This window comes from Alternaria ethzedia (assembly GCF_023757985.1).
Source record: "Alternaria ethzedia strain BMP 0044 chromosome Unknown scaffold_1, whole genome shotgun sequence".
Taxonomy (NCBI): Eukaryota; Fungi; Ascomycota; class Dothideomycetes; order Pleosporales; family Pleosporaceae; genus Alternaria; species Alternaria ethzedia.
In genome coordinates this window covers 1622487-1647342 of record NW_026056194.1, presented here as the reverse complement: position 1 = coordinate 1647342, position 24856 = coordinate 1622487, and the positions used below count along the sequence as shown (strand labels likewise).

Below are 24856 nucleotides of genomic sequence, written 5' to 3'. Positions count from 1 at the left end.
CTGCACGTTGTGGATGGTGTTGGGGGACGTGCATGTGTTACTGATAAGCAGCTGCAAGGGTATTGCTGCACGCGATAGGCGCACAGTAGATCGCGCGATTAGAGCCCTCAGACTAGCGCAGGGTCAACGGCGGAGCGTCATACTTCTAGAATCTCAGACCCAGGGCCTCTGTGGTTTTTATTCACTGCTTTCTTTACAGTTCGCGTAAGGATTGAAGATAGAAACACACTCTTCTTGTGGACTGCTCGTTGGCATAGAAGGTGCGAGTTCGAAGACATCGGAGTAAGGCCCGATTCCATCGGAGAAGCTAAGCATATGTCAGCCAGCGTACCTCCCAACACGACCTTCCCATTACTCGATAGAAATCGAGTAAAGGAAATACGATGCGCCGAAGACTGAGGCGAGCCGCAGACTAGACCCATGCGAACGCCTTGACTGTTCGGGGCTGGCCGACAGCCATATTGTCAACCGAGAACCCGAACGCGCCCGGGTCATGCTGGTGCCATTCTTCTACCTACCTCGTCCCAGCAAGCGCGACTACACCTGGACATTTTACTGAGACCCCGAAATGCGAGGATATGTATAGATATGAAGAGACGGCTATGCTGTGGTTTCGGGGGTTTCCGATGTTCTATCGTGCTATGATCGTCGGTGGAAGTCGTCTATTGCAAGCGGCGAACTACGGCACTGAAGCCCTGTCCTCAGGGTAACTATCGAGTAACGGAAACTCGACGCCTCTCGGATTCTGGAATTTTCAGTAGCGCGCCAACACGACGGACGTCGCAAAGACGATAGCTACTCTCGACTTGCTCTGGCGGCCGGCAGGCTCTGCAGGCACGATGGGCCGAACTGCCTCTACATTGGCTGCATGCGCCTACGGGCAGCTCAGTGTAGCGGTAAAGACCTTGCAGCTGCGCTTCAACGCCGAAGACAAGTTTTGCTTACGTTTGCCCGGGTGATTTAAGGCGTGTTGCTCAGCATGGTACGCAATGGTCCTAGCCGGCATGTCAAACGGGCTGCTGCGTCCGACAGCGGCTCGGTGATCAGCGTCGACAGGCATGACTGCATGTCTGACGCGTACTTGTTCGTCTGTGAATGGTGTCTGTAATATTTATGCAATCACGCCAACCTAGGGAAAAACTGAACAGCCTGGAGCCTACGTTGACTTTGGGTCGCCTCCTTTGCAAGGTTTTGGGTCAATGTAGTCTGCAGACCTGTTCAGTTTTCCCTGGTATGAGGTGCAATGGCTGCCACATTCAGAACGACCAGGCAAGTGGGAAGATCAGCTCAAAGCGCTTCAACGAATATTGGTAAGCTGGGATTGTTTGTCATATGAGAGAGGGCCAGCAACACCTGTAGCTTCTTTGAGAGATTCGTTGGTTGAATATGCCTGACGACCCCGTCCCCAAACAGCGTAGCAGCTAACGATGTACACCCAACCTCACTTCTTCAGCGTCGACTGCTTCTTCTGCGGAAACGAGGATGACTTTGGAACTTTGTTAGCTGCCAACAGAGTTCGTGAGTTGTAAAGACTAGCTTGGAGTCCATATGCTGCAGCCGTCTCTCGTCTAAGATCCAGATAAGTGTAGGCGTCTGGTTTGTAGTAAATGGTCCTGCCGATGTTGATGAGACCCATGGTCTCAAGCTCATGGAGTACTCGCAGTACATCATCAGCGTCCAGGAAGTCCTTTGTGTAGACACAGACTATGAGAGGTTTTTCGTCAGTAGTTGTGCACTACCTGTCGTACGTCAAACTTACTTAGTCGCTCGTCCTTGCCGTCGTCTGTGGCCACCTTGCAGGTACGTCCAAGTCGATTATCGATCACATTCGCGACAACTTGCTTCCAGACCCGAGCAACTTCCACAGCTTTGGGGAACAACATCCACTAACACCAGTCAGTGATTTGAAGAAGTGAATGATCGGGCAGCTAATGGAACTTACCTTTCCGGACAGAACATGCGTGTCCTTTGCAAGGTCCGAGATCCGTTCTTGTAGAGCTTTGCTCTCTTGGAGGAGCTGTTTAGTAACCATGCCCCTAGGCCCCTTCGCGCCTTCATTCTGGATGTCGTGGCGGGTCTGGAGCGACTGTTGAAGTAACTCCGTGCCACGCGATGTAAAGTCGTGAACGCGCGGCGAAGGTGACTTGTCGCGAGGATTGCGATACGGATTAGCAGCCCAGATCCAGGGACATGTAGAGATGGAGGTTGTGTATGGAGGAAGTCGCCTGACAAAGTCATCAACAGGCTCGCCTAGCTGCCACGCATCATCCTGTCCTTCCAAAGGATTGAACAATTCAAGTTTCGAGGCTGACACAGGTGAGGGCTCTCGCTTTCGCTTGCCTTGTCTTGCTAATCGCTCCTGCTCCATAGCTTGGCGGTCGATACCCGACATGTCGAAGGTGTTAGTCTTTGCCGCAGGTTGCTTGTCTGACACGGCTCCATCTGATGGTGGTGCTGGTGTTCTTGCGGCAGCCGCGATTGTGTTTAGGTCTTTGGCATGTGCGCGCCAGAAAGGTCCGGTCTTGAAGCTTTCACACTTTTTTGATTGGTGTTGTTTTTCATCCTCGTCACCTGAATCCACCGTCAGTCACATATCATGGGATTAGCTTGAGTTGTTCAAACTTACCATAGAAACTGCTATCATCTGAGATCCACCCTTCTCCAGATACAGTATCCTCCTCCGCCATCTTCCGCACTGTGAGTACTGTCGCAGTTCATGCCCTGCCCAGGTGAAGTTTGAGCAATGTGGAGAATGTTTGCTCGACTTGACGCGATATGACGAGCGATGTTTACACGGATGGGGAAGGAACGAGGGACGGCGGACAGGGGTATCCCTGCACCCCAAACGCGCCCGCGACCACTATACGCGAACGCGTCGGCGGACTCTTTCACCCCCAGCATCCGCGTCCTCATAACATATACCTACAAATCCAATCGCATGACTTCCGAGATGCCGCACTCAGTTACGCCGGAATCGACGCCCGCAGAGGAGTCCTCAGCGACAGTGTCCCAGACGGATGCTATCAAACCCGAGCCGGAGACGCAAGATGTTGCAATGGAAGACGCACCCACAGCCGCCGCGGTAGAGAAGCCCAAGGTAAACCTCGAGGAGCTCTTCGACGATGAAGATTCAGACGAAGAGTTTCCTTCGAGCGCGCCAGCACCTACGTCGCAGGAGGATGCCTCGCAACCCGCACCAATGTACGCCCCACCTACCGACACAATGTATTCATAACACTTGCTGACACCGATACAGCAAGATCACATCGAAATCCTCCTTCTCTGACCCAGACGTCATGCGCGCATTCTACCAACGCCTGTTCCCCTTCCGTCCCCTCTTCCAATGGCTCAACCATTCCGCAACACCCAGCAATGACTTTGCACACCGCGAATTCGCCTTCACCCTACCCAACGACGCATACCTACGATACCAATCTTTCCCAACGGCCGATCTCCTGCGGAAGCAATGCATAAACATGCTGCCCTCACGTTTCGAAATCGGTCCCATGTACAGCACAAACCCGAGAGATAGGAAGACACTGCGGAAAGCGAGCTCGTTCCGCCCGTTGATGAAAGAGCTGGTCTTTGATATCGATATGACGGATTACGACGACATTAGAACATGTTGCACGGGTGCGAGCATCTGTCTCAAGTGCTGGGGCTTCATCACAATGGCCATCAAGACCATCGATGTTGCTCTACGGGAAGACTTTGGCTTCAAACATATCCTGTGGGTGTATTCCGGTCGTCGAGGAGCCCACGCCTGGGTCTGCGATAAGCGCGCGCGAGAGATGGACGACCAAAAGCGCCGCTCCGTAGCCGGCTATCTCGAACTACTCAAAGGAGGAGACCAGGGCGGCAAGAAGGTCAACGCGCGACGACCTCTACATCCTCATCTCGAGCGCAGTCTGGCTATCCTGAAAGAGCACTTCCAGACCTCCATTCTCGCTGAACAAGATCCCTGGGCTGCGGAAGAAAAGTCCGCACACCTCCTCGACCTCATCCCAGACCCCACACTCAGAGCAGCACTAAAGAAGAAATGGGATTCTGCGCCCTCCCGTCCCAGCGCATCGAAATGGGCCGACATTGACGCGTTAGCCAAAGCTGGCGCCTTGTCAAAGACGCCCAAAGACCTTCTCGAAGCCAAGCAAGACATCATCCTAGAATACACATACCCCCGTCTCGATGCCGAAGTCTCCAAGAAACTCAATCATTTGCTCAAATCGCCTTTCGTCATTCATCCCGGAACTGGACGCGTCTGTGTTCCAATCGACACAAGGACAGTGGAGGACTTTGATCCGTTGAGTGTACCAACAGTCACGCAATTACTCCAGGAGATCGACGATTGGTCAGGCGAAGAAACCGACAAGAAGATACAAGATTGGGAGAAGACCAGCTTGAAGCCATACGTAGATTACTTCCGACGGTTTGTCGCGGGCCTAGTGGACGAGGACAAACCAGCGCTGAAGAGGGAAAGGGAGGAAGGCGCCGATGCCATGGAATTCTGATGACATACCGTTCACCAAGAACCTGAGGGCATGTAGGGCGCCTGGCGTTGGGGAGAGAAAGAAAAGAATATGTATGATGCATCTCGACGTTCTCAATATCTACCCACTACCATACTCACTCCAAAATTCCACACCCCACATGCTACCTTAACCAAGATTACCCAGTGAACATACATTCCCCTCCATAGTACAATACGGCATCTGAATCGGCTCCGCCCCAATCCCCTTGGCCACCAATCTCTCTCTCATCTCACTCAACCTGGGCGCCGCATCAATCTGACTCCTGTTCTGACCCATCTCGTCCTTGGCACCCGACCACAGTACTTCCGCCGCAGCCGCAGCACGGGGCCAAATCATCCTATCGACATTAACGGGGTCGGTCTGCTCGGCCCACATGTGCGCTTCGCCGCCGATGACGAGATGCTGGTTCTCGGCAGGAACGCCGTGTAACGGGTCGTACGAGTAGACTAGTCGCCAGTTGTGGAAGGGGGCGCAGTAGTCTTGGTAGGGGTAGTAATTCGCGCTGACGGACGGGTAGAAGTTCAGCCATTGGCCTTTACCGCAGTCGAGGTACTGTTTGGGGGTTGTTAGTACATCTAAATCGTCATTGGGAAGAGACAGTGGAAGAGAGGACTTACCCAGTAGTTGTAGTTCCCAACTATAGCTTTATGTCCCTTTGACACAATCTGTGCAACTGCATCGTCGCTCTGCCACGATTGCACGAGTACATCAGGGCCGAGTGTTAGGTTCCATTCCAGCAGCATCTCTTCCCACACCACAGGTGTGAGTCCCATGGCGCGTACCTGGTCATGGTTCCGATCGACAAACTTCTGCATGAGCGGTTGCAGAACCGCCGAATCATTGCTTTTGACCGTGTCATCAAACAAATACGCGTTCTTGTTCACTTCATCACCACCAGTGTGGAAGTACGTCGAGTATGGAGACACTCTAGGTAGTACATCATCGAAGAGCTTCTCTAGGAAATCGTAGACAGCGGGCGAGTTTAGTTTGAGTGTACCAGAGGGTGGAGAGGCGGCGTATGTGTTCCAGTCTGGCTGTATGCCAAACGCAGCTATTAGCTCTGGCATACTGTAGTGGATGCTTGAGGTGTGGCCTGGCATGTCGATTTCGGTGATCATTTCCACGCCTTGGATCGCAGCGTAGCGTTGTATCATTGCGAAGTCGTCGGCTGTGTAGACTAGATCGGGTCGGTATGCTCCCTTGGCGGATAGCTCGGGCATAGAGGGGATCTCCAAGGGCCAGGACTGGCTGTCTGTCACGTGAAGGTGGAAGCGGTTCATCTTGTTGTAGGCGGCAGCGTCGATCTGGCGTTTGATGTCCGCCGTGGAGAAGTAGTTACGTGACACATCGAGGTTGATGCCGCGGTGTTGGAATTTTGGACCGTCGGTGATTTGCACGGGTGCCAAGGGGGTGTATACATGCTGCTGATCGGAGTGCGCATAGAAGAGTTGAGAGAATGTTGTCAAGCCTCTTGCTATCCCTACGCTGGTGTTTGCGCTGATGCTTGCAACCCCCTCTTTTGTCAAGGTTAGACTATAGGATTCGTCAACCTCCCCAGCAAGTGGCTTGGTAACATTAGGGCCGGCGGTTTTGAGCACTTTGACGTCGATGCGAGAGATGTATGACGTATTCGACTGGCTTGGAGACGGCTCATCCCAGTCTCTAGGGTGAAACTTCCATGGGTAAAAGTTGGTTTGGAAGAGTGTTGCCCATGTAGAATTGATGGCGTAAACAACAATGTCGTCGCTGGTGATGCCTTCCTGGGTAGCTGTTTCGGATCTGTCGCTAGGCACCGGTCCTGTGTATTGCGTGCGCAATTTCAGGTTGCTGCTGTCCTGTGCGTATGGAACTTGATTAGAATTGAACCCGAAGAGAAGAGGGATCTGATCCATGATTGAGCCTACATTTCTTGCGCCAGGTTCATACCAGTAGAATGGTACATCTTCTCTAATGAAAAGAACAGCATCGCCATATTCGTGGGAGATAGGTACAGGCCAAATGGCTGCTACTAAGGATATGAGAAGAGATAGTGTAGTACATGTATGAGGCTTCATGATGCAAAGAGATCAGATCAAGATTGGGAGAATCAAAAGATCGTTGAATAGGAGAGAAGAGACGGGTGGATCGTAATCTATGTATAAGAGCGAAAACTGGCGCAAGGCATTATACCTATGTAGGCCCGATCCGGATGCTCCGAATGGTTTCTCGAAGCGTAAGCTCCTGCGGTATTCCCGGCAGTTGCAACAGTTGATGATATATCGATGCCAATAGAGTATACAGACTTGATCTGAGATAAGCAAGTGGTAACCTTGTGGTAGTATCGCGGTCCTTGACTGGAGAGTTCGACAAATGCGAGCTAACCCTGAAGTGGGGCAAACCGTGGACTTGAGCAAAAGGTACGATGACGTGCGGGCGTTCAGCTGTCAGCCTCTTCTTGAACGAAACTTTATCAGCTCCGACTTGAGCTCCAAGCAGCTGTAATGTGCCACCTGAGCCACGCCCTCCACATCGCATGATCCTCTGGGGTTGCCTCCGGGTTGATGATTACGGGAAGATGCAGCCGACTCGGCAAATTGGGCGATCAGCGGCAAGATGACAGGAGGTATACGCGTCGCATGTTTTCCCGCAAGCAACGAACTGAATCTTCGCCAGTCACGAACATACTGTCTTCTGCTTTGTATGCAGTCCATTATGACAACAGCATGGTGGTCGGAACCCCAAGTCTTCCAGAATTCGTCCGAGCGGCCACGATGCTACCACCATCCCCACATGGTCCAGCTATCTCGATCGCCCTTCCCCGCTTTTGCAGGGCATCAGGGATGCGCATGAGCGCACGACAGCTACGCGAGCCCTTAGCATTGCTCCCTTTACGTCGAAAATTGCGAGTCTTGCGGCACGGGGGGCTTTCAGATGTCAAGCCGAGGTGTCCCAAGAGCACACGACGCTCTGATTGCACCACGACGGGAGGCAGCAAGCTCGTGTGCTATGAAGAAAGTTTAGCATTGCGGCGCCAATGCTCTTCACGTCTCCAGGCAGCTGTCAAAACTCGGCTTTCTTGTCGATCCCAGAACTTTAGGGTAGGTCGATTACCCGCCGGTAGTCCACTCGGCGTTCATAGCGCATTCTCTTCCATGTGAATGCCACCATATATGCGGTGCTAATACCCTGCGAAGCGCCATCCGTCTTAGACGCATAGTCGCGAATCGCGACCGAGCTCACGGACATGACGAACTATTTCTCGACTCCCTATCTCCTCGGCGCCGCAGTTGTCCTGTACATCGGCTACAGGCTCGTCCAGCAGATCAACACCGATGCGCGAATCCGCAAACTGGGCGCTCGAGCGCCAGTCCGAAAGACATACTTCCCGTATGGCGTTGACATGGCATACGAAGTTGTCACCCATGCTCTCAAAGACAAGTCGTACGAGCTATGGGTTGCCATGTTCAACAAGTGGTGCGGTCCAGGACGATACACAATTGAGGCTGGCGTTGGCGAGCGCGTGGTTCTGACCGCAGACCCCGAGAATATCAAGGCTATTCTTGCGACACAATTCAAGGACTACGGCAAGGGAGAGCAGTTCAGGAAAGACTGGCACACCTTCTTGGGCAACGGTACGTACACCAGAGAGTGGGGTCCTAGGGCAACTACGCCGCATCAGACCAAATGAATGGACGGTTACTGACTTTCGCATAGGTATCTTCACTACCGACGGGCAACTATGGCACAACTCACGCCAGCTGATCCGCCCGCAATTCGTCAAGGACCGCCTCAGCGACATCGACATCTTCGAACAGCACACCCAAATCCTCATGTCCAAGATCGCCGAGAGTGAGGAGATCGATACGCTTGATATGATGTTCAGGTACACTCTGGATGCCGCTACACACTTTCTCCTGGGTCAGAGTGTAGGCAGTCTTGACGAGCCACAGACCGTCTTCGCAGATGCTTTCTACAACGCTCAGCGTATACAGAGCTTTGTGTCTAAGATTGGGTACGTAGACTTACTTGAGCACATCAAGCTTGTTACTAACACCACGTAGACCTTTAAACTGGCTTATCCCCCGCAAGTACTTGGGCTTCTACGACTCCATCAAGATCATCAACGACTTCGTCAACCCCTTCATCGACCGCGCCCTCGCACTCTCCCCAGAAGAACTCGAGAAGAAGACAAACCATGACGAAGGCTACACATTCCTCCACGCGATCGCAGGATACACACGCGACCGAGACATGCTCCGCGACCAACTCGTCTCCGTCCTCCTAGCAGGCCGCGACACAACCGCGTGCACCCTAACATGGGTAATCTACCACCTATCCATCGACCCAACCATACTCGCCAAACTACGCCAGGAGATCCTCCAGACAGTCGGCCCAGAGCGCCAACCCACCTACGAAGACTTGAAGAACATGAAATACCTACAACATATCCTGAACGAAACCCTCCGTCTCTACCCGGTCGTCCCATACAACATCCGCCTCGCCCTCAAAGACACCTCGCTTCCCGTAGGCGGCGGACCCGACGGCACGCAACCCATCGGCATCCTCGCCGGCACACCAATCGGCTACTCAACGCTCGTCATGCAGCGCCGCGAAGACTTGTACCCGCCCACGTCTGCTTCCTTCCCTCCGCCCTCGATCTTCGCGCCCGATCGATGGGACAACTGGAACCCGAAGACGTGGACATATGTGCCATTCAATGGTGGACCTAGGATCTGTATTGGCCAGCAGTTTGCGCTTACCGAGATGGGATACACGCTTGTCAGATTGTTCCAGAGGTTCCAGACGGTGGAGAATAAGATGGGTGGGGCGGATCCGGGGATGCATGCCGATATTGTGTTGCAGCCGGCCAAGGAGATCAAGGTTATCTTCAGGTAAGGTGAGGGTGTGAATGGGGAACTGAGTGCAGGAAGCATTGAAGATTGACGATGTATGAGCGTTCGCGTTTCTTCCATGTGCATGTCGCTCTCTTGCTCTGCTTAGTCTACTTAGCTTAGTACTTTGCGATGTACTGTCGTTGTCTAGTATACCCGTCAAGATACACCACCCTACTGTTAATTCCATGAAGTCTTCTGGACATACCTGCATCTATTCTTTAGCTTTCTGCCAGCATCACGTCGTCTTATCTTAAAGAAAACATGGCATCTCTCAATATCACAGGAGCCCAACATCATCGCCAGTCTCTGGAAAAAATTGTATAGTACCAATCCTCATTGTCTAATTAACAAGTCGTATCAAAAACGCCTGGGTATCTTATCATACACTTTCCGAACAGCAACAGTGAAGGAAACGAAAGAAAAGAAACGGGCTCATCGTGACTCGTAGGAAATGAGCGAAACAGAGGCGATACCAATACACCCTGTCCTCTTCGTGCTGGACATGCTAGCATGCCATGGCGCAAGCAAAGCGGGTGCACAACAGAGGGACCGATGCCTACGCTCCGAGCAGGTCGTACACAGCAGAACGCACAAAGAGCTTCATCTTCTTAGGCCTTTACGCCCCGAGTCCGCGGTGCGGCGCGCTTGGTCGTCGAGTCTGTGCCTCGTGCTTTGGCGGTGCCTGCGGCCTGGAAAGAAAAGGAGTATTAGCTGACGCGTCTCTGATTGAAAAAGATGGGGGATGATTTACCTTCTTTCCCGGCTTACCCTCCACATCACCAACAATCTTCTCGGCCTTTCCAACAACCTTATCAACAACCTTCTCCGTCTTGGTCCTCGGCTTCTTGACCGTCTTGACGTTGGGCCCAGTTGTCTTCTTTGGTGCAGCAGCGGCCTTGGGCTTAGTCGTAGTCGTCTTTTTGGTAGTGGTAGTCGTCGTGGTAGCTTTGGGCTTGGTGACGCGACCAGAGGCTACTTTGCTGGTGCGGGGCTTGGACGTGTTGGCTTTGGTGGTCGTGCTGCGTTTTGTGGGCGCGACTGCGTTTTCGATTTGCTGGACGAGACGGGGCTTGGAGTTGCCTTTGGGAAGAGGTTAGTGTTTTACTGCTTGGTTGGGAAGAGGTTTTCGCGTATGGAGGCGTGGTTGGGGCAGTGCAGGGCTGTATGCGTGTGCCGAGCTTGTGGGCAAAGGGGGAAGGCTTACCAGTTCTCGCGCGTGTAGTAGCGGCCATCTTGCTTGGTCTGAAGGTTTCGAGTAGTTTCGAGTGTTTTTGTAGTGCGTGGAGTGGTGAGTCGAAGCTGGATGACAGGTTAGTACGCGTGCCGCGTAATTTGGAAGCAGTGCGCGAGATGCGAAGCTTCCCAAGAAGCTATCCTTTCAGAAATATAGGAACGCATGGAAGAGATACAGGCGACCAAGAAATACACAAGAAGAAGGCAGAAAAAGCGCGTTGTGCAAAACGCGCGCGAAGTCCTGCTGCCATGCCGCCGACGTGGCTCGTGGAAGCGCAAAAAAGCAGGCGATCGCACAGATATGTGCGCTTCATAAATACAGAAACGGAAGGAAAGGAAGGAGGCGACTTACTTACAGCTATCGGCGACAGTATCCCGGGTGTGGTGTGCGGACGCGACAAGATTGGTGTTGTAGAAAGTGGGAGGGTCGAGGTCAGAACGGGCGGGGGAAGCTCGCACTTTAAACTCTCAAGCGAGACGGAGGACGTGTCTCATCACAACAACACATGGCAAGGTCAGCTGGGCCAATGAGCGATCCGCTAAACCAGCTCTTAGCATATGGGAGCTTCCCGATCAGGCTGTTGGGCTTTGAAAGGGTCTAGTCAGATTCGCAGCCTTTTCCTGCTTGAGGTGTGTGCCTGCCTACTTCGCAACACACCGCTCTCCCTCTCTCCGGGGCTACCGTATTACCATGATGGTCTGTCACGACCGCGAGAAAAAGGTTACAGGCATGAACGCGTGTCTGAACATTTTTGTAGTAGGTTAATGAATTGAAGCACTTGTATTCATCTATCATTCGTTCGTACAGCTAAATAGCCGCCCGTGTCAGCACCCATTCTATGGGATCCCTAAGCGCCGCCCATGTCCATGGTCGGCGCATATGTTTAAACCTCAGATAACTTTTGATCCCTTGCCCAAACGCCGTGCGAGCTCTGACGCTCATGCTCAATACTCATGACAGCCTTCTAGCGAGTAGCTGAGTTGCTACCCTTTGCCATGCGCTTACTCATGAAGTCGAAGAAAGAGAATTGACTGGCTGATACACCGTACTCGTAAACGAAGCGGCTGGCGAGATAGCTTCCGAAGATAGCACGTAGATAGTTGTCGGGTACCTGTATGCTTGTTAGTCCATGCTTCAACTGCACAGGATTGGTTGTGACTTACCCTCTTGATAATCTTATCGAGGCCGATCTTTTCGAGTAGGATGTTTGGCAACGCCTCCTTGAGAATCGACTCCCGGAACTTGACGTCCTTCCACAGCTCGGTGTTCTGTAACTCCTCATCGAGCTTTGTGATCGCGGTACTGAGGGTGTCGCTGAGAATGCTGCGAGGCTGACCAGTCTCCTGGTGTTCCCTCCAAATGGCCTCGAACTCAAGACGCGCGTTGTTCTGGATAGTCTTCTGCACTTCCCGAACGTAGTTGTTGTAGAACTCCGGTGCCTGGCCATCTTCACCGACGCACATATGCTTAAGGAAGCTCTCGTCGTCGAATGCCAACGAAGCAAGCACTTCAAGCGAGGAAGAAGTAACACCGCCCTTGTTAGCTGAAGCATCCTTGTACAGAATGCAGCCAGCCTTCTCGAGGCGGAGCTTAGCGTCTTGGGTGATGAACAGGTTCGCACCTTCAACAATGTAAGGGATCACCGACTTGCCGTCGACAATGAGCTTGTTGGCGGTTGACAGATCGATAGACTCAGGTCGGCCACCACATGGAACAAAGGAATCGTAGTGCATGTCACTGCGAAGATGGAATGTGTTTCGGAAGGTTGTGCCGTTGTACACGAGGTCTCCGTTCGGTAGTCGCTTGTTGGTGTCGTCGACCAGAATACGGTAGCCTTCTGACGAAAGCTTCGAAGCATCGAAGTGGTTGATCATCTTGCGCTCCCTGGCTAGACGTACCAGCTCCTCGTGGTTGATTCCGTTGTTGTCGACCAAGACACCGGAACCGTCAACGATAGCAACGTACTTCTCATTGCTGAGCAGAATCTCGTTCGAGCCAAGATCACCATCGGGTCCACCTGTCTGTAGCTTGCGGACCTTGCTGGGGTCGAGGTTAAGCTTGCGGTAGATACCCAGGACGTACTCGCGGACAGACAGAGTTGTCATGCCGTATCGGTCGTGAGGGATACCACCCAACTTGGGGCTCTTTCCAGTGAAGAAAGATTTCCACCATGGCGCACCACGAGCACGCGCATGCTCAGTAGCCCAGTCGACGAGATCAGCAGTGTTCTCGTCGGGACCCATGAAGAGGATCTCCTCCTTGCCGTGGAGATCGACAATAGGATCCTTGATACCAGGACTGGTAGGAGGCAGGAGAAGATCGAGGATACTGTCGATGTACTTCTCAAAAGCGCCCCGGGCCTTGTCCTGGTGCTTGAAGTCAAGAAGAACAACACCCTTGGAGCCACCCTCTGGAATATCCTTGTTCTTACGTTGCTGCGTGTTTGCGAGGTTGTAGTTCTCGTCAAACATAGAGCGCGCGTTGATGGAGTATGCTTCCTGACTCCTGGATTTGACGATACGAATACCACCGCGGGCAATGTCGCGGAAGCGAAGATGGAAACCACGGAACTCAGAGCCAATGACAAGGAACATGCCATACAGCGGCTGAGGGTATTCTGTGGAGGGTAGGAAGTTGGGGTTTAGCCGGAAGCTGATGGCGACCTTGGTAGGAGTGTAGAAGTTGGTCTTCAGCACTGACTGGTTGAAGACACGGAAGGCAGTCATCACCATCTCGTGGTGATCGTTGACAACAGCCTTGTTAATGGTGTCGGTCAGTTCCGCATCTGTTTGGACCTTGTCGACCTGGAGGCGGAGATAACTCAGAGTTGGTAGGAAGTCATCCTCTTGACCCCGAGTCTGGACGTAGTGAGTCTTAGCGAATGGCAGATACAAGGTGTGGACCAGTTCCGGGTAGGTCATGATGATCTCGTAAATGTAGTCGGCGGTAAAGGTCTCAGCACGTAGGCGGCGCTTCAGCTTGGATAGCAACTCGGCATGTACGCTGTTCTCCGGGTCTAGAATAGCTGACAGAGCGGTGTATTCGCTTCCGAGACGGTTGAGAAAGTGGGTAATGAAGACCCAGACGCAGTGTGCGTAGATGGTCTCTTGTAGACTCAGTCTGCTCGTAGCAAAGAGCGTCTGGAACTTGTTCTGCGGAAGACAGTAAAGCAATGAAACCTCCTTGGTGATCTGGTGGATCGAGGCTTCAATCGGTGGGTGCTTGGCACCGGCAGCTCCTGGAAGCGGGCGCAAGTAGAGAGACATGACAGTGTAGCCGTTCGAGAACTGCTCGACGTACTTTCGCGAGGTGGTCAGACCGTAGTAATGGTACAAGTCGCTCAAGGCACTGAAAAGACCCAATGCACTTCCGCGCTTGAAGCCGACGACTAGGCGCTTATCTCTTGAGCCTTCGATGTCGAAATGGTCAATGACGGGACCAGTACGCTCTACAGCGACTTGGAGAATCTGCTGGTAGATGACCTTTGTGTTTTCAGTCGCCTTCTGCAGGAAACGCTTGTCACCAATCTTCTCAATGTTGGTCTCTGTCTCGCTGGGGTTGGGGTCGACAAAGTCGCACTGGTAGACGAAGTAGCATCGCAATTGCTGGTCGTCGCTACCTGGTAGTGGGCTCTCCGAGCGGAAGCTCTCTACACGGTATGCGAGGCCAGGCTTGGATACAGCCAGGTACTTCTTGCCCAGACGCTGCTCGTATTGAGGGCCGTCAATGACGGAGACACCGGGTCTGCTGGTATCGATGTATACGGCGTGATCAGCGGCTTCCTTGTCGAGCCGGATCTCGAGGCGCTTGTCATCTCTGGCGTATGCGGCGACCTTTGCGGCGTAGAGCGAGTGGATGTGGCTGATGATTCTATAACCTCTGTTAGTGCAGTTCTGGGAAGATTGAAAGCCATGCTTACGCTTCTACTGTCTCGGTAGCAAAGTACATATCGTCAATGCCCAGCTCGTTGTAGAACCACTTGGTTTCTGACTCTACGAGCTCTGGAGGCATGAAGCCCTTCTCCTCAACGCCGTCCATAACGGCCTCCATCTGCTGGGCCTTGCCCTCGAAAACGGGTGCAACATATCCGGAGCCGCCTGAGCCTTCCTGTGGGATTGTTCGAGGTGTCGAGCTTCCTGAGCCCGGGGCGCTCAAATGTGTGGGAAGAGGTGAGGGTCGGCGGTCTGGAGTATGGAGGAGCTGCTCGAGCTGCTTGTGCTGGGGTCCGAGGCCGTTGACGGCTTCAATCGGTGTGGAAGCCATGCTGGGCGTGTGCAATTGATCGTGTGGCTGTTCAGCAAGGTGCTGTTATAGCGATTGAGACAATGCTATTTGAATTGCGTGCTCGGTGAGACGCGTCAGGCGTGATGATAAAGCGCACGAAGTTTGGACGATCGGGCAATAGTGGGGCCCTTGATGATAGAGGGGCAGAACCCAAGCCTTGAGCTCGCAAAACACTAAAAGAAGGGCTCGTTAGTCGACGATTCAGTGCATCCGACAAATACGATGCACCGCTATTTCGGGCATCGTAACTGCCATGACGCAGGAACGCTAGCTTACCTCCTAGTACAACCAACGAGCCGCAGCCGTCGATCACCGCTTCGGATAACGATGGTACAGGCAATTGGACAGCTGATCCACCGCTCTTCTGTATCCTGCCCTGGGGAATCGGGATGGCAGTTTGTGTACAGGTAGATGTGCAGTAGTCCGTATACCCGTCTAATGCATCCGATGCCCGTCAAGACGTGAGTGACAGCGACCCTGTTAGTACGACGCTGCAATCTTCGAGGTACCTGGCGGTGCGACAGTAACACCCTGGTATGCCGATATCAAGATAAGATGCGGGAGTAAGAATAGTAGAGTAGAATGAGGCTTGCAAAGAGGGTCCGGTCAGTGCCCCAGCAGCGAAGGCGGGCCCCGTCATCTTTATAACCTTTCACGTCTTGTCTCATGGTCGTTGGAGGCTCGGCAGCGGCGTACCTGAACTCAACCGCGGAAAGCCGAGTCAAGCTTCCCCAGAATGTGCAGCCGCTAGCGCCTGCACCGCAGCGCCCACCTGGGCAAACTTCACGTAATTAGAAACGGGGCCACCAAGCCGGTGCTCGCAGTGCTCCAAGAACATGACCTGCAAAAAAGCCGCATCAGAGTTTTCCTCAATCCGCCGACCGAAACCTGGCCTTGACTGCATGAGCTATTGCACCATATGCGCGCGCAATGAGGAGCGCCGTCGAGGCCGCCGCATTAGTGCCTCCTCACCTCGCATCCCCACCTACGCGTCCTGCAGAATTGAACTCACGATCCTTGGCGCCGTCTCCAAACGGTTTCCATGACTGATGGGGCTCCCTGGGACTGGCTTGTCTGCTGCACGTGCTGCCAGTCCGGGCGTTACAGGCCACGTCTTCCAGGAGTTCCGATGGCCGGTCATGAGGCGAAGGGTCATCCAGCCCGCCCGCAGCAGGTCACGATGCCCGTCGCTTCCGAGCCATGGCCATTGCACGACCAGTGAAGCCGTCGTAATACACCGCTCTCCATGTCACGATGCTTCGTGTCAGCTGCAGTGCCATGGCGATTACAAAGTCTGGATTTCACGATCCTCGCCACAGTGCTATTTTCGTGCGAGCTGGCATCTAGACTATCTAATCACATAATAGGGTTCAGAACATTGGGTATTCTCAGTTATCCTCACCAAACTCCTTGCCGTTGATCGTCAGAAGCACTTTGTAGCCGTGTCCTCCTATCCAGTTCTTCTTCTTCCCTGCCTTTTCCACCTTTTTGAGCGCTGCATGAAGCCCTTCATCGAGTTCGTCCGGCTCCTTGGTAAACTTGAAATCGATACACAGTTTCTCGTTTTCTTTCTTCGTCGTTGTCCACTGGGAAGTGATCTTCACCCTCTTCTCTCGTATCAGACCCGCAGGATAAACGCTGGCCAGAACTGCAGCAACGCGGCCAAGTAACATACACCACCATCGCAAGTCTTCTGGCACGAGCTGCAGCATTCGGCGGTAGAAGTCCTGCTCTGTTGGACTGATAGAACCGTAGCCACCGTAGCGCTCGCAAAGGAAGATGGCAAGTATCGCGCGGTCTTCGTGTGTCAAACCATGTGCAGAAGAGAACAAACCGGTCGTTGTACTTCGGAGCGCAGCTCCAGCTTGGAGGTCCTTGACTTGCCCCATGTGTGCAAACATAGCACGCCCAAAAGCTCTCTGCATCTCGTAGTTGAACAGTTCTTGATGAGACGCTGTTGGCGGAGGGGTACTGATTCCCTGCAACATCGCCATAAACTCCCCGCTCGATGGCTTAGCGTATCTCATCGTGGTTTCGAACAACGGACTGGGCGTGAGCCACATCTCTGAGAAGTACATGCCTTCCCTCACACCGCCTTGGCAGAAATACACATCTTTGATGCTCGGCAGTGCTTTGGACAGGCAGTTCACCAGGAAAGCAACTGCTGGAACCTGACTTGCTCTGCGGGCCGAGACCCGAAAGATGTCGGGTGTATCCTCTCTTTGCACCGCTGCTTGTACAGCCTGGGTGTCGTGAAACGCGTCCTTGGTCGTCCGGAACCCATTGATGATGGGTATGGGATATGGCTGAATCGCATGCTCCGACATGAGTACAAAACCCCAGCCTCGGAAGCCGCCTCCAGACAGGTAAAGCGAGAGACCTTCGGGTGACTGTGAGCGGTCAAGCAACTGCTGTGGTACCTCTATGTATTGTACCGCAGCTTTAAGCTCCGCAATGACTTGGCTTTCGAATGTCCGGAAAGCATCGCTATCAGGAGAGCCTGCTTCTTCGAGCCTCTTCGCGAGGGCAGCCGCGCCGTATGGTAGGCTTGCGCTTCCTTTCTCGCATGTGTCGATTTGGCCGCGCTGTGACGGAATCATCCAATTGATCTGTGTAGAGCCTCCACCAAGGTCCATCATGAGTCCAATCGGGTTATGATAGGAGCTCGCTACACCGAAAGCTCCAATCCGGCCTTCCATTTCCTTCGACAAGAGTTGTACAGTCCAGCCAGTAGCATCCTTGATCTTGCTTTGGAAGTCTTCAGAGTTGCTGGCTTTCCGAGTAGCTTCAGTAGCTACAATCTGAATCTGCTTCTCGGGTACTCCAAAATCTTCACATGTATCCTTGAAACGCAATAGTGACTTGATCAATTGCTTGATAGTCGGTTCTGGTATCGGCACAACCTGGCCATTTTCGTACTGCGCGTCGTACAGCGAAATTGCTGCCCGATCCAGGTACACAGTCGGCAACAGCCTACTCGTCGCGGGCGCCAGGTCGGTGATCGAAAAGCGGATCCCGTTGCTCCCCATGTCAACCAACCCATGGAGGTGTCTTGACTCGTCTGTCGTGACCATTTTGGTAGTGCAGGTTCCCCGGATTTGCGATTGGTGCCCCAGATGTCAGCCAAGAGGTAAGCGGAAGAAACGGTGCGAACCGTAGAATTTTGATGGCGTGATTAACGCGGTTCCAGTTCGAGACTTAGTTTCTCTTACCCCCAGGAAACTCCTTAGCGGCGCTGTTGTGTCCCGCCTTATGCAAGAGTGATATTGATTACCCCCAGCTTTCTGAAGGTGGTTTCTATTACCCCCAGATTACTTGAGAGGTTGTTACAGCAGTGTCTTGTGATGTGAAGTATTTTCTGGGCTGACTTTCTGTGTTCGCGATGACGTTGCGGGGGTCCCCACTACCTGTATGGAGGAAGATTATGACGCTAGCATTCGTGACCAATCATGCGAGGGTGGGACAGAGACTTTGGCAGGAACGTTCTATGACCGCGGCCGCGACGACATTAGAAGGTGCTGCGGAGATCCAGGTTGCGGTATCGGTATTGTCACCTAATTACCGAGCAGTGTGGTCGAATGTATCGCTTCTGCTGTTCGTAAGAGTCCTATCCTTGGAGGGAAAAGTGATTCGATATCGAATGAAAATCAACAACAATCTGGTCAGCCATGCACTCAGTCGACCAGGTAGTAATGAAACCCCGAGATATATCATGGGAGAGATAGAATTGACTGCCTGTTGCGCACTGCAGAAGGGCGTGGAAGATATCAAAGGGCGCTGTGAGGGCTGAAAGACGGCAATCGGCATCTTTAAAGTCGGAAGCGAATCATGCTTTGTATGGCCAACTCTTCCGCATCCAGTGTTCGATCAAGTCGACTTCGTGGGTGGCTGAGCAGACCGCGACGGTCGAAGCATGCGATAGCAGTCGACGAGAAACTGCCGTTCGAAGAAAAGAACGTGCAAGACGTAAACACCACCCACTGCACCCATACTGATCAGCTCCCCAAGCACCCCAAGCCGTCCAAGAAAGCTGATTGCAGGTTTCGTTCGCATCAGGGTAGGTATAACAGCCGCCGGTGCCACGGCAGCAAGTGAGGGCAATGTCTCGAGTACATTGAACTCGGAGCCGTTCTTCGCGAAGAACCGCCTAATGAACCAGGTATTCCAGACGATGCGCAAGCCCATGTTGACCGTGTTTGCGAGAACCACGCCGTTGCCTCCCATTTCGAGCTGCCCGATGAAGAACCACGCACTACCCGCGAAGAGCGCAAAGAAAATGCCCATGGAAATGGACTGCGCGTATAGCTCTTTGTTGGTTGCTACTGCGGCTACGAAAGCCTCCGTGACTCCGTTGATAGCGAGAAAGGGTATGTAGTAGCAATACGTGGAGAGTACCTGCGAAGCAGAGGTTGCAGACCACTTTTTCCCGGCGACGATGGAGAGAAGCACTGGAGCTAGTACAGGTCCTAGTGTAACCGCGAACAAGGAGATAATTCCATAGAGTCGAAGTATGGTACTCAATACCCTAGAAGCTTGAGCAAGGTTTTGCTTTTGTTCGTCCGACTTCTTTAGATCCTTCTTCTCCGTTGCTGATGTCTCTACGTTGGCGCATAGTTTGGCGAACATGTTGCGACTACTCTCTTCAATGGGCTGGAAAAGCATGCGTGCAATGAGACCTCCATAGTTTGAAGCAAGCGCATAGGCGCCTTGATCTGCGAGAGATGCCAGTGTTGTAATGAGAAGAGAGTCTCCCTGAGTGAGAACATACTTCAACGCCGACTGCAGACTAAGAGATGCAGTCAGTCGCAGCAGAGGAGCTGAGAAGTAATTCAACAATGTCGGGTTTTCCTGAGTGAATGGCACTCTTTCCGGGAACAGCGAGAAGCCATCAGTCTTTGCAACAGGCCACGTTTTGTACGAGTACACAACAAGCAAAGCCAATGCATAAGCCAGCTGCCCGATAGCGAATGGCAAGACCCCAATGTCCAGGCCAACTCGACTAGCCAAGATGGCTGAGCCACATGTACCAACGCAGCGCAGCAAAGTAGCTGAACTCTCAGCCGACGCTCGAACCTTGTAAAGTAGCTTCTGCTGCACAGCAGAAAACGCCGGCTCGCTCAGCAGTTCCAAGAAAGTAGCCAGGCAAAACACAACCAGGGCCTCCATGAAGTACGGAACGTTTGGCGTATCGGAACGCATCCATAGTAGCGCGAGAAGATACGCCAGAGGCGTGCCGAAAAAGACAGCGAGATATGAAAGGTTGACGACAGCCTGCGTCCCATGAGCCTGACGCTGCAGCGCCACACGCAGACTCTCGCGGGCAAAATACAACACAGAGATGGAGAACAGCTCCAGCTGCGCCGACACGCCCAATAGCTCTGGTGATAGGAACCTCAACAGAACCTGATTGACAGCAAACGTCAGCGCGCGAGAAGCCACCTGCAGGAGGATGAGAAAGGTGGCTCCCTTCGCGGAAGCGGAAAGTATTGAATTCGACATGGTAAAGGCTGGATCTGACCGGAAACGACGAAGAAGCTTTGGAAATGATGTAAAGCGCTCTTCAGGACGCCATCTTGATTGGTTGTGTGGTTGTATGCGGTGTGTTTGAACAGCTGGAGTTTTGGAGATGGGCGTTACATGTCTGTAAAGGGAATAGCTCTTGACGCGTGCTGCAAGGCACAAGCGCAGGCCACAGCGACAGCGACAGCTTGATGACATGACACACGACACAATGTGAGTCTTAATCAGCGCACAGTACAGCCGGCAATGGCTCGATATTACTTTCTCGTTTCGCACGCTCGCGACGATGGTGGTGGTTGACCCGCAGATATTCGCGAGGACTCAACGCCTGCTGCTGCGGCCGTTGCGCCTCGAAGATGCAGAGGACGTATTGTTGATGCGGAAGCATCCGGAAGTGATGAAACATACGTCTCTTCTACCTTCAGATGACCTCGAAGGCACGAAAGCATGGATTCAAGGTGTAAGCCTACTACCCTACATAATACATCCGGACGTATGCTAACCGTCTACAGTGTCACCAGGTTGAATGCAACTGGAACTTTGCAATCGTCCTCCTAGCGCCACACGAAGGCCCGCACGTCATCGGCCTGATAGGAGCAGTCCGCGCCCCAGAGATTGGCTACATGTTCAACGCCGAATACTGGGGACGAGGGTACGCTACCGAAGCGTTGGAAGCGTTCATGCCCTTGTTCTTCGAGCATTACTCGGGCCGTGATATCGCGGACTATGTGTCGGAAGACTACGGACTAGGCACATACAACGGCAAGGCAAACAACGGACGGGTAGAGGGAGATGGGAGGAACAACAGGAACAGGCTGGCACCGAGGTACGACTTCGCGGAGGCACATACAGATACCGAGCTGGCAGCTAGTCAGAATGTCTTGACAAAGGTTGGCTTCAAGCTACATGAGAAGAGGGAGAACGACTTTGACAATCCTGTTCTGGGCATGAGGTCGACTTATGTCTACAGGATGTATAGAGCTGCCGCTGAAGCAAAGCCTCCTAGGTAGACCCGGAAGGGCCGAATGTCTAGAAAAGCTACCTACGCGCATACCATGTGTTCGTCTGTGGCATCACCAAAGTGCCTTGACTCTTGTGTGCTCCCATCCATCTCCCGTTCTGTCTCGAAATCGTTCTGCAACTTCAAAAGCTGTAGTATCTGATTCTTTGATCCCCTTTCTTTTCTTGGTCCGTTCCATATCACTGTCGCTGGATTCATCGTCGCTGGACGGAGTCACGATGTTTCCTAACATCTTCCGTAGCCTTGGGTCATCTTCGATCTCGGGACCAGCATCACTATGTTCTTCTGCTGCGATCTCGGGATCGTCGGTTTGATGGGTAACGTGCTTCTCGGTATAGACTTGGGCGAAGTAATCTACCGCTGGTGTGGTAATTATGGGCTGTGTAGATGACATAGTGGCGGGTAGTGGTGGAGAGTCACCAAGCTTGTGACGCCAATGAGGTATCTTCCACCTCGACTGCTGGTGACGTGCATTGTCTGGGGTCTCGGGCACATCGTCGAAATAGTCCCGTGTGACGATGAGATCTCCTCGTCCGCAGGCACGCATCATGCCCTCTTCCGAGGAAGCGGGGCCCCAGTTGGAATTTGGTGTGACAGAGGTGCGTCGCACCTCGGGGATTTGGAAGGTGTAGGTAAGAATACTGCCAATCGACGGGTCCGAGGGGTGACGTTTCCCGTCATGTGGGCTTTCGACAGGTATCTCTTCTTCTATGTCTGCTTCTACTTCAATGCACAGAGCAGACTGGGTATGCCTGAGACGATGTAACGAGGGTATACGTTGAACGGGCTGGGAACTAATCTTTTGGCGTTCCGCGCGATTGTCCGACTTGTCCTCAAATTGTGTTCGTTCTTGCTTCTTTTGTTTCGAAGTCGTGCGACTAAAAAATATGGTGTCATGTCTTCGCCGATAGTTCTTCGGTACTGCTGCCTGACATATCAGTTTGGAGAAGAACCCGGGTTCAGATGAGGAGCTGGAGCTTTCTCGTGATAAGGGGCTCCGTGAGTCTTCACGTGTGGTTATCGCTGGCGGCCCATCTGTCCATCCGCTCGCAGTGAAGTGTGGTATATAATCGCTGCTTTGCTTGCGTATCTTACGCCTCTGACTGACGTATTGCGCCAGCTTCTCTTCGGTAGAAGGCCCCGTATAAAGCCCAGGCCAAGATTCCGTCTCGGAAGGTGGGCGGGCTTGGTGACCGGCGGCTGGAGAATACCGGTGATGAGAATGTGACCGCAGGGCTGTTACGAATCTTCTCTCTTTGCGCTGCTGAAACAGTGGAATATGATTTGCGCTCGAAGGGGGTGAGAGGGTATAGCACGCTGCTAGCAACTGCAAAGCGATGAGTTGGAGAATCGTCTCGCAGGCGACGATGTTACTCTGAGAGACATCTGTCATCATTTTGTCGTCATGAAGTTGTTCGAGTAGTTGGTGTGCAGTTGGAAGTGTCTGTATCTGTCAGTTTGAAGAGCAGCCCGCTTGGCTGAGAGCTGCTAACGCAACGAGGCTGCTGCGCCCGAGGCGCCCAGAACTCATCACATTCTTGTGACTGCATCCAGTCTCCGATCTCTCTCGTGATTCTTGCTTCTGATTTCGCAGATGGGATGCTGTCGTTCGGTGTGTCTTGAGCGTAGTCGTCATTGAGCCGGGTGACGTATCCACCATCTTTACCAAACAGCCAGTGTAGGGACGTGTCGGTGATGTCTAGAGACTGTTCTGGAATGATGCCGACACTCAGTCTGTCTAGCTTTCGCTGCATCGGGATGGGTAAAGGTAGAGTATGTGTAGGGAGCAGGATGATAGATCAGGTATGAGATAATAGAATGTGGAGGAGACGTGACCGTAGAGCTAGTCCATTGAAAGCACGTCTGAAGAGGTAGCCATGTGCGGTCTAGAACAAAGGTGCCTCGAGCTTCCTTTTTGGTGGCAGGTACGCTGATGGGCGGCGTGGCAAGTGCACCTAAGTAGATCTTACGCGGTGACAGGACCTCACTCTTGCGGATACTGCAGCATACCGCTTTATCCTACTACGCTTAGAATTCATCGAGCCATCTTCTTTCGTCGGCATACGCTTTGAGATAACCCTCCTCACTCGCAAGGGTGTTTCGCGACTTGCTTGAATGATGTAGCACGTGGTGGTCCTACCTCCTTCGGCCATCCATCGCTTTCGCATACATCTCACGTACCGCCCATGACCGAGTCGCCATGTGTTTGCGAGGTACCAGTTCCTGCATTGGCGATCCCAGTTGTCGCCTTTTCTGCCACTAGACGCGAGCCTTCTGGTGTCTTCGAGATTGCCAAGCGCGACTTCTCTCCTCTCTTTGCTTTGGCCTCATTCAACCTGGCAAGGAAGCTCGAAGAAACGGATGAGGCCTCTTCGTTGCTGGGAGGCTGAGCGTGTGACGTGTTGTCTACGCTTGTTGTAGCACCCTGGTTGCCGTCTGCAGCAGGCGCGACCTCTGCTGTCTGTTGCGTATTACTAGCGTCGTCGAAGAGGTCGTCGCGCGGTCGCAAACGTCCAACCTTTGCTACCAGCTTTGCGGAGCCTAGAGCTAACAAGTTGACCGACGGCAGAGATCGCAGCGTGTCTGATTGAGTTGATGAGTTCGCGTTCGGCTTCACGAAGAACATGTCGGTTCCGACGGTCGACGTCCAATGGCAACTCAGCAGCTGGCCGTTGTACATGACCAGTGGGTTTGGCGTGTGTAGGCCAATGATTTGAACTTCGCCCATAGTTGCCGTCTCCTGTCCATCGTTGCTGTCGGCGGCGAACTCGGCTGGTTGAGCTCGAGCGGCATTCAGTGCGCGCAATCGGCTCTTGAGCAGAGTCGGATGGCCTGGTCTACCCTGCGAGACCATGGGAATTTGCGCTGCAGGCACATTGGACAAGTCGAGCGGAATGTAGAAATCTTCTGTCTCATTATCGTCGTATTCGTACTCCCACTCATCCCCCTCAGGCGCGGCCATGATTAGCGGCGTTGTTGTGCGTTGGCGCGGGTTGAAGGATCGCAAAGCTAGCAGTGGTGGGGCCGGGTGAGAGAAGGGTGCAAATTGGTCGTCAACTAGAGGGGTTCGACTTGCACGGAAGCATCAGAGCTGGCAGATGTGGGTGAAATATATATGCGTATACTGCCCGTTTCTCCATCGAAAAACCAAGCACGACTTCGTTTGAAGTATTCTCCCCGTAGCTCAGTTGGTTTAGAGCGTCTGACTGTAATATCTGCTGTTATCAGAAGGTCCCTTGTTCGACTCATGGTGGGGAGATTGTTCTTTTTTGGCGTTCCGTCGCGAGGTTGGCGGAGACCACTTCTTTTGCCTGTGTGATGATCATGAGCAGATAGGTGATTCTGCTATGTTCGGGAGTCGTGTTTTTGCGCGTTGTGGCAGGCTCAGAAAACA

General features: G+C 52.9%; 9 protein-coding genes and 1 non-coding gene across 10 annotated transcripts; 4 read left to right on the top strand and 6 right to left on the bottom strand.

The window, feature by feature from the left end:
* Positions 1-1441: 1441 nt before the first annotated feature.
* J4E87_000528 (uncharacterized protein) lies at positions 1442-2687 on the bottom strand (the record flags this gene model as incomplete). Its single annotated transcript, XM_049372184.1, has 4 exons — positions 1442-1704; positions 1760-1793; positions 1943-2571; positions 2627-2687. 4 exons carry the CDS (start codon positions 2685-2687, stop codon positions 1442-1444), a joined length of 987 nt encoding a protein of 328 aa, XP_049238318.1.
* A 251-nt stretch (positions 2688-2938) lies between these two features.
* On the top strand, positions 2939-4508 carry J4E87_000527 (uncharacterized protein; the record flags this gene model as incomplete). The annotated part of the gene is made up of 2 exons (XM_049372183.1): positions 2939-3201; positions 3257-4508. The coding sequence occupies 2 exons, from the start codon at positions 2939-2941 to the stop codon at positions 4506-4508; spliced, it is 1515 nt and encodes a 504-aa protein (XP_049238317.1).
* A 147-nt stretch (positions 4509-4655) lies between these two features.
* On the bottom strand, positions 4656-6501 carry J4E87_000526 (uncharacterized protein; the record flags this gene model as incomplete). Its single annotated transcript, XM_049372182.1, has 3 exons — positions 4656-5081; positions 5147-6359; positions 6434-6501. The coding sequence occupies 3 exons, from the start codon at positions 6499-6501 to the stop codon at positions 4656-4658; spliced, it is 1707 nt and encodes a 568-aa protein (XP_049238316.1).
* A 1251-nt stretch (positions 6502-7752) lies between these two features.
* On the top strand, positions 7753-9404 carry J4E87_000525 (uncharacterized protein; the record flags this gene model as incomplete). Its single annotated transcript, XM_049372181.1, has 3 exons — positions 7753-8140; positions 8223-8520; positions 8570-9404. 3 exons carry the CDS (start codon positions 7753-7755, stop codon positions 9402-9404), a joined length of 1521 nt encoding a protein of 506 aa, XP_049238315.1.
* A 607-nt stretch (positions 9405-10011) lies between these two features.
* On the bottom strand, positions 10012-14900 carry GDH1 (glutamate dehydrogenase (NADP(+)) gdh1; the record flags this gene model as incomplete). The annotated part of the gene is made up of 6 exons (XM_049372180.1): positions 10012-10092; positions 10155-10483; positions 10608-10702; positions 11687-11748; positions 11801-14507; positions 14557-14900. 6 exons carry the CDS (start codon positions 14898-14900, stop codon positions 10012-10014), a joined length of 3618 nt encoding a protein of 1205 aa, XP_049238314.1.
* A 1409-nt stretch (positions 14901-16309) lies between these two features.
* On the bottom strand, positions 16310-17995 carry J4E87_000523 (uncharacterized protein; the record flags this gene model as incomplete). Its single annotated transcript, XM_049372179.1, has 1 exon — positions 16310-17995. One exon carries the CDS (start codon positions 17993-17995, stop codon positions 16310-16312), a length of 1686 nt encoding a protein of 561 aa, XP_049238313.1.
* Positions 17996-18788: 793 nt separating this feature from the next.
* Positions 18789-20420, bottom strand: J4E87_000522 (uncharacterized protein; the record flags this gene model as incomplete). Its single annotated transcript, XM_049372178.1, has 1 exon — positions 18789-20420. The coding sequence occupies one exon, from the start codon at positions 20418-20420 to the stop codon at positions 18789-18791; it is 1632 nt and encodes a 543-aa protein (XP_049238312.1).
* A 307-nt stretch (positions 20421-20727) lies between these two features.
* J4E87_000521 (uncharacterized protein) lies at positions 20728-21451 on the top strand (the record flags this gene model as incomplete). The annotated part of the gene is made up of 2 exons (XM_049372177.1): positions 20728-20901; positions 20954-21451. The coding sequence occupies 2 exons, from the start codon at positions 20728-20730 to the stop codon at positions 21449-21451; spliced, it is 672 nt and encodes a 223-aa protein (XP_049238311.1).
* A 2184-nt stretch (positions 21452-23635) lies between these two features.
* On the bottom strand, positions 23636-24424 carry J4E87_000520 (uncharacterized protein; the record flags this gene model as incomplete). The annotated part of the gene is made up of 1 exon (XM_049372176.1): positions 23636-24424. The coding sequence occupies one exon, from the start codon at positions 24422-24424 to the stop codon at positions 23636-23638; it is 789 nt and encodes a 262-aa protein (XP_049238310.1).
* Positions 24425-24635: 211 nt separating this feature from the next.
* Positions 24636-24721, top strand: J4E87_000519. Its single transcript has one exon. It is a non-coding gene; the product is annotated as a tRNA-Tyr (tRNA).
* The last annotated feature ends 135 nt before the right edge of the window (positions 24722-24856 follow it).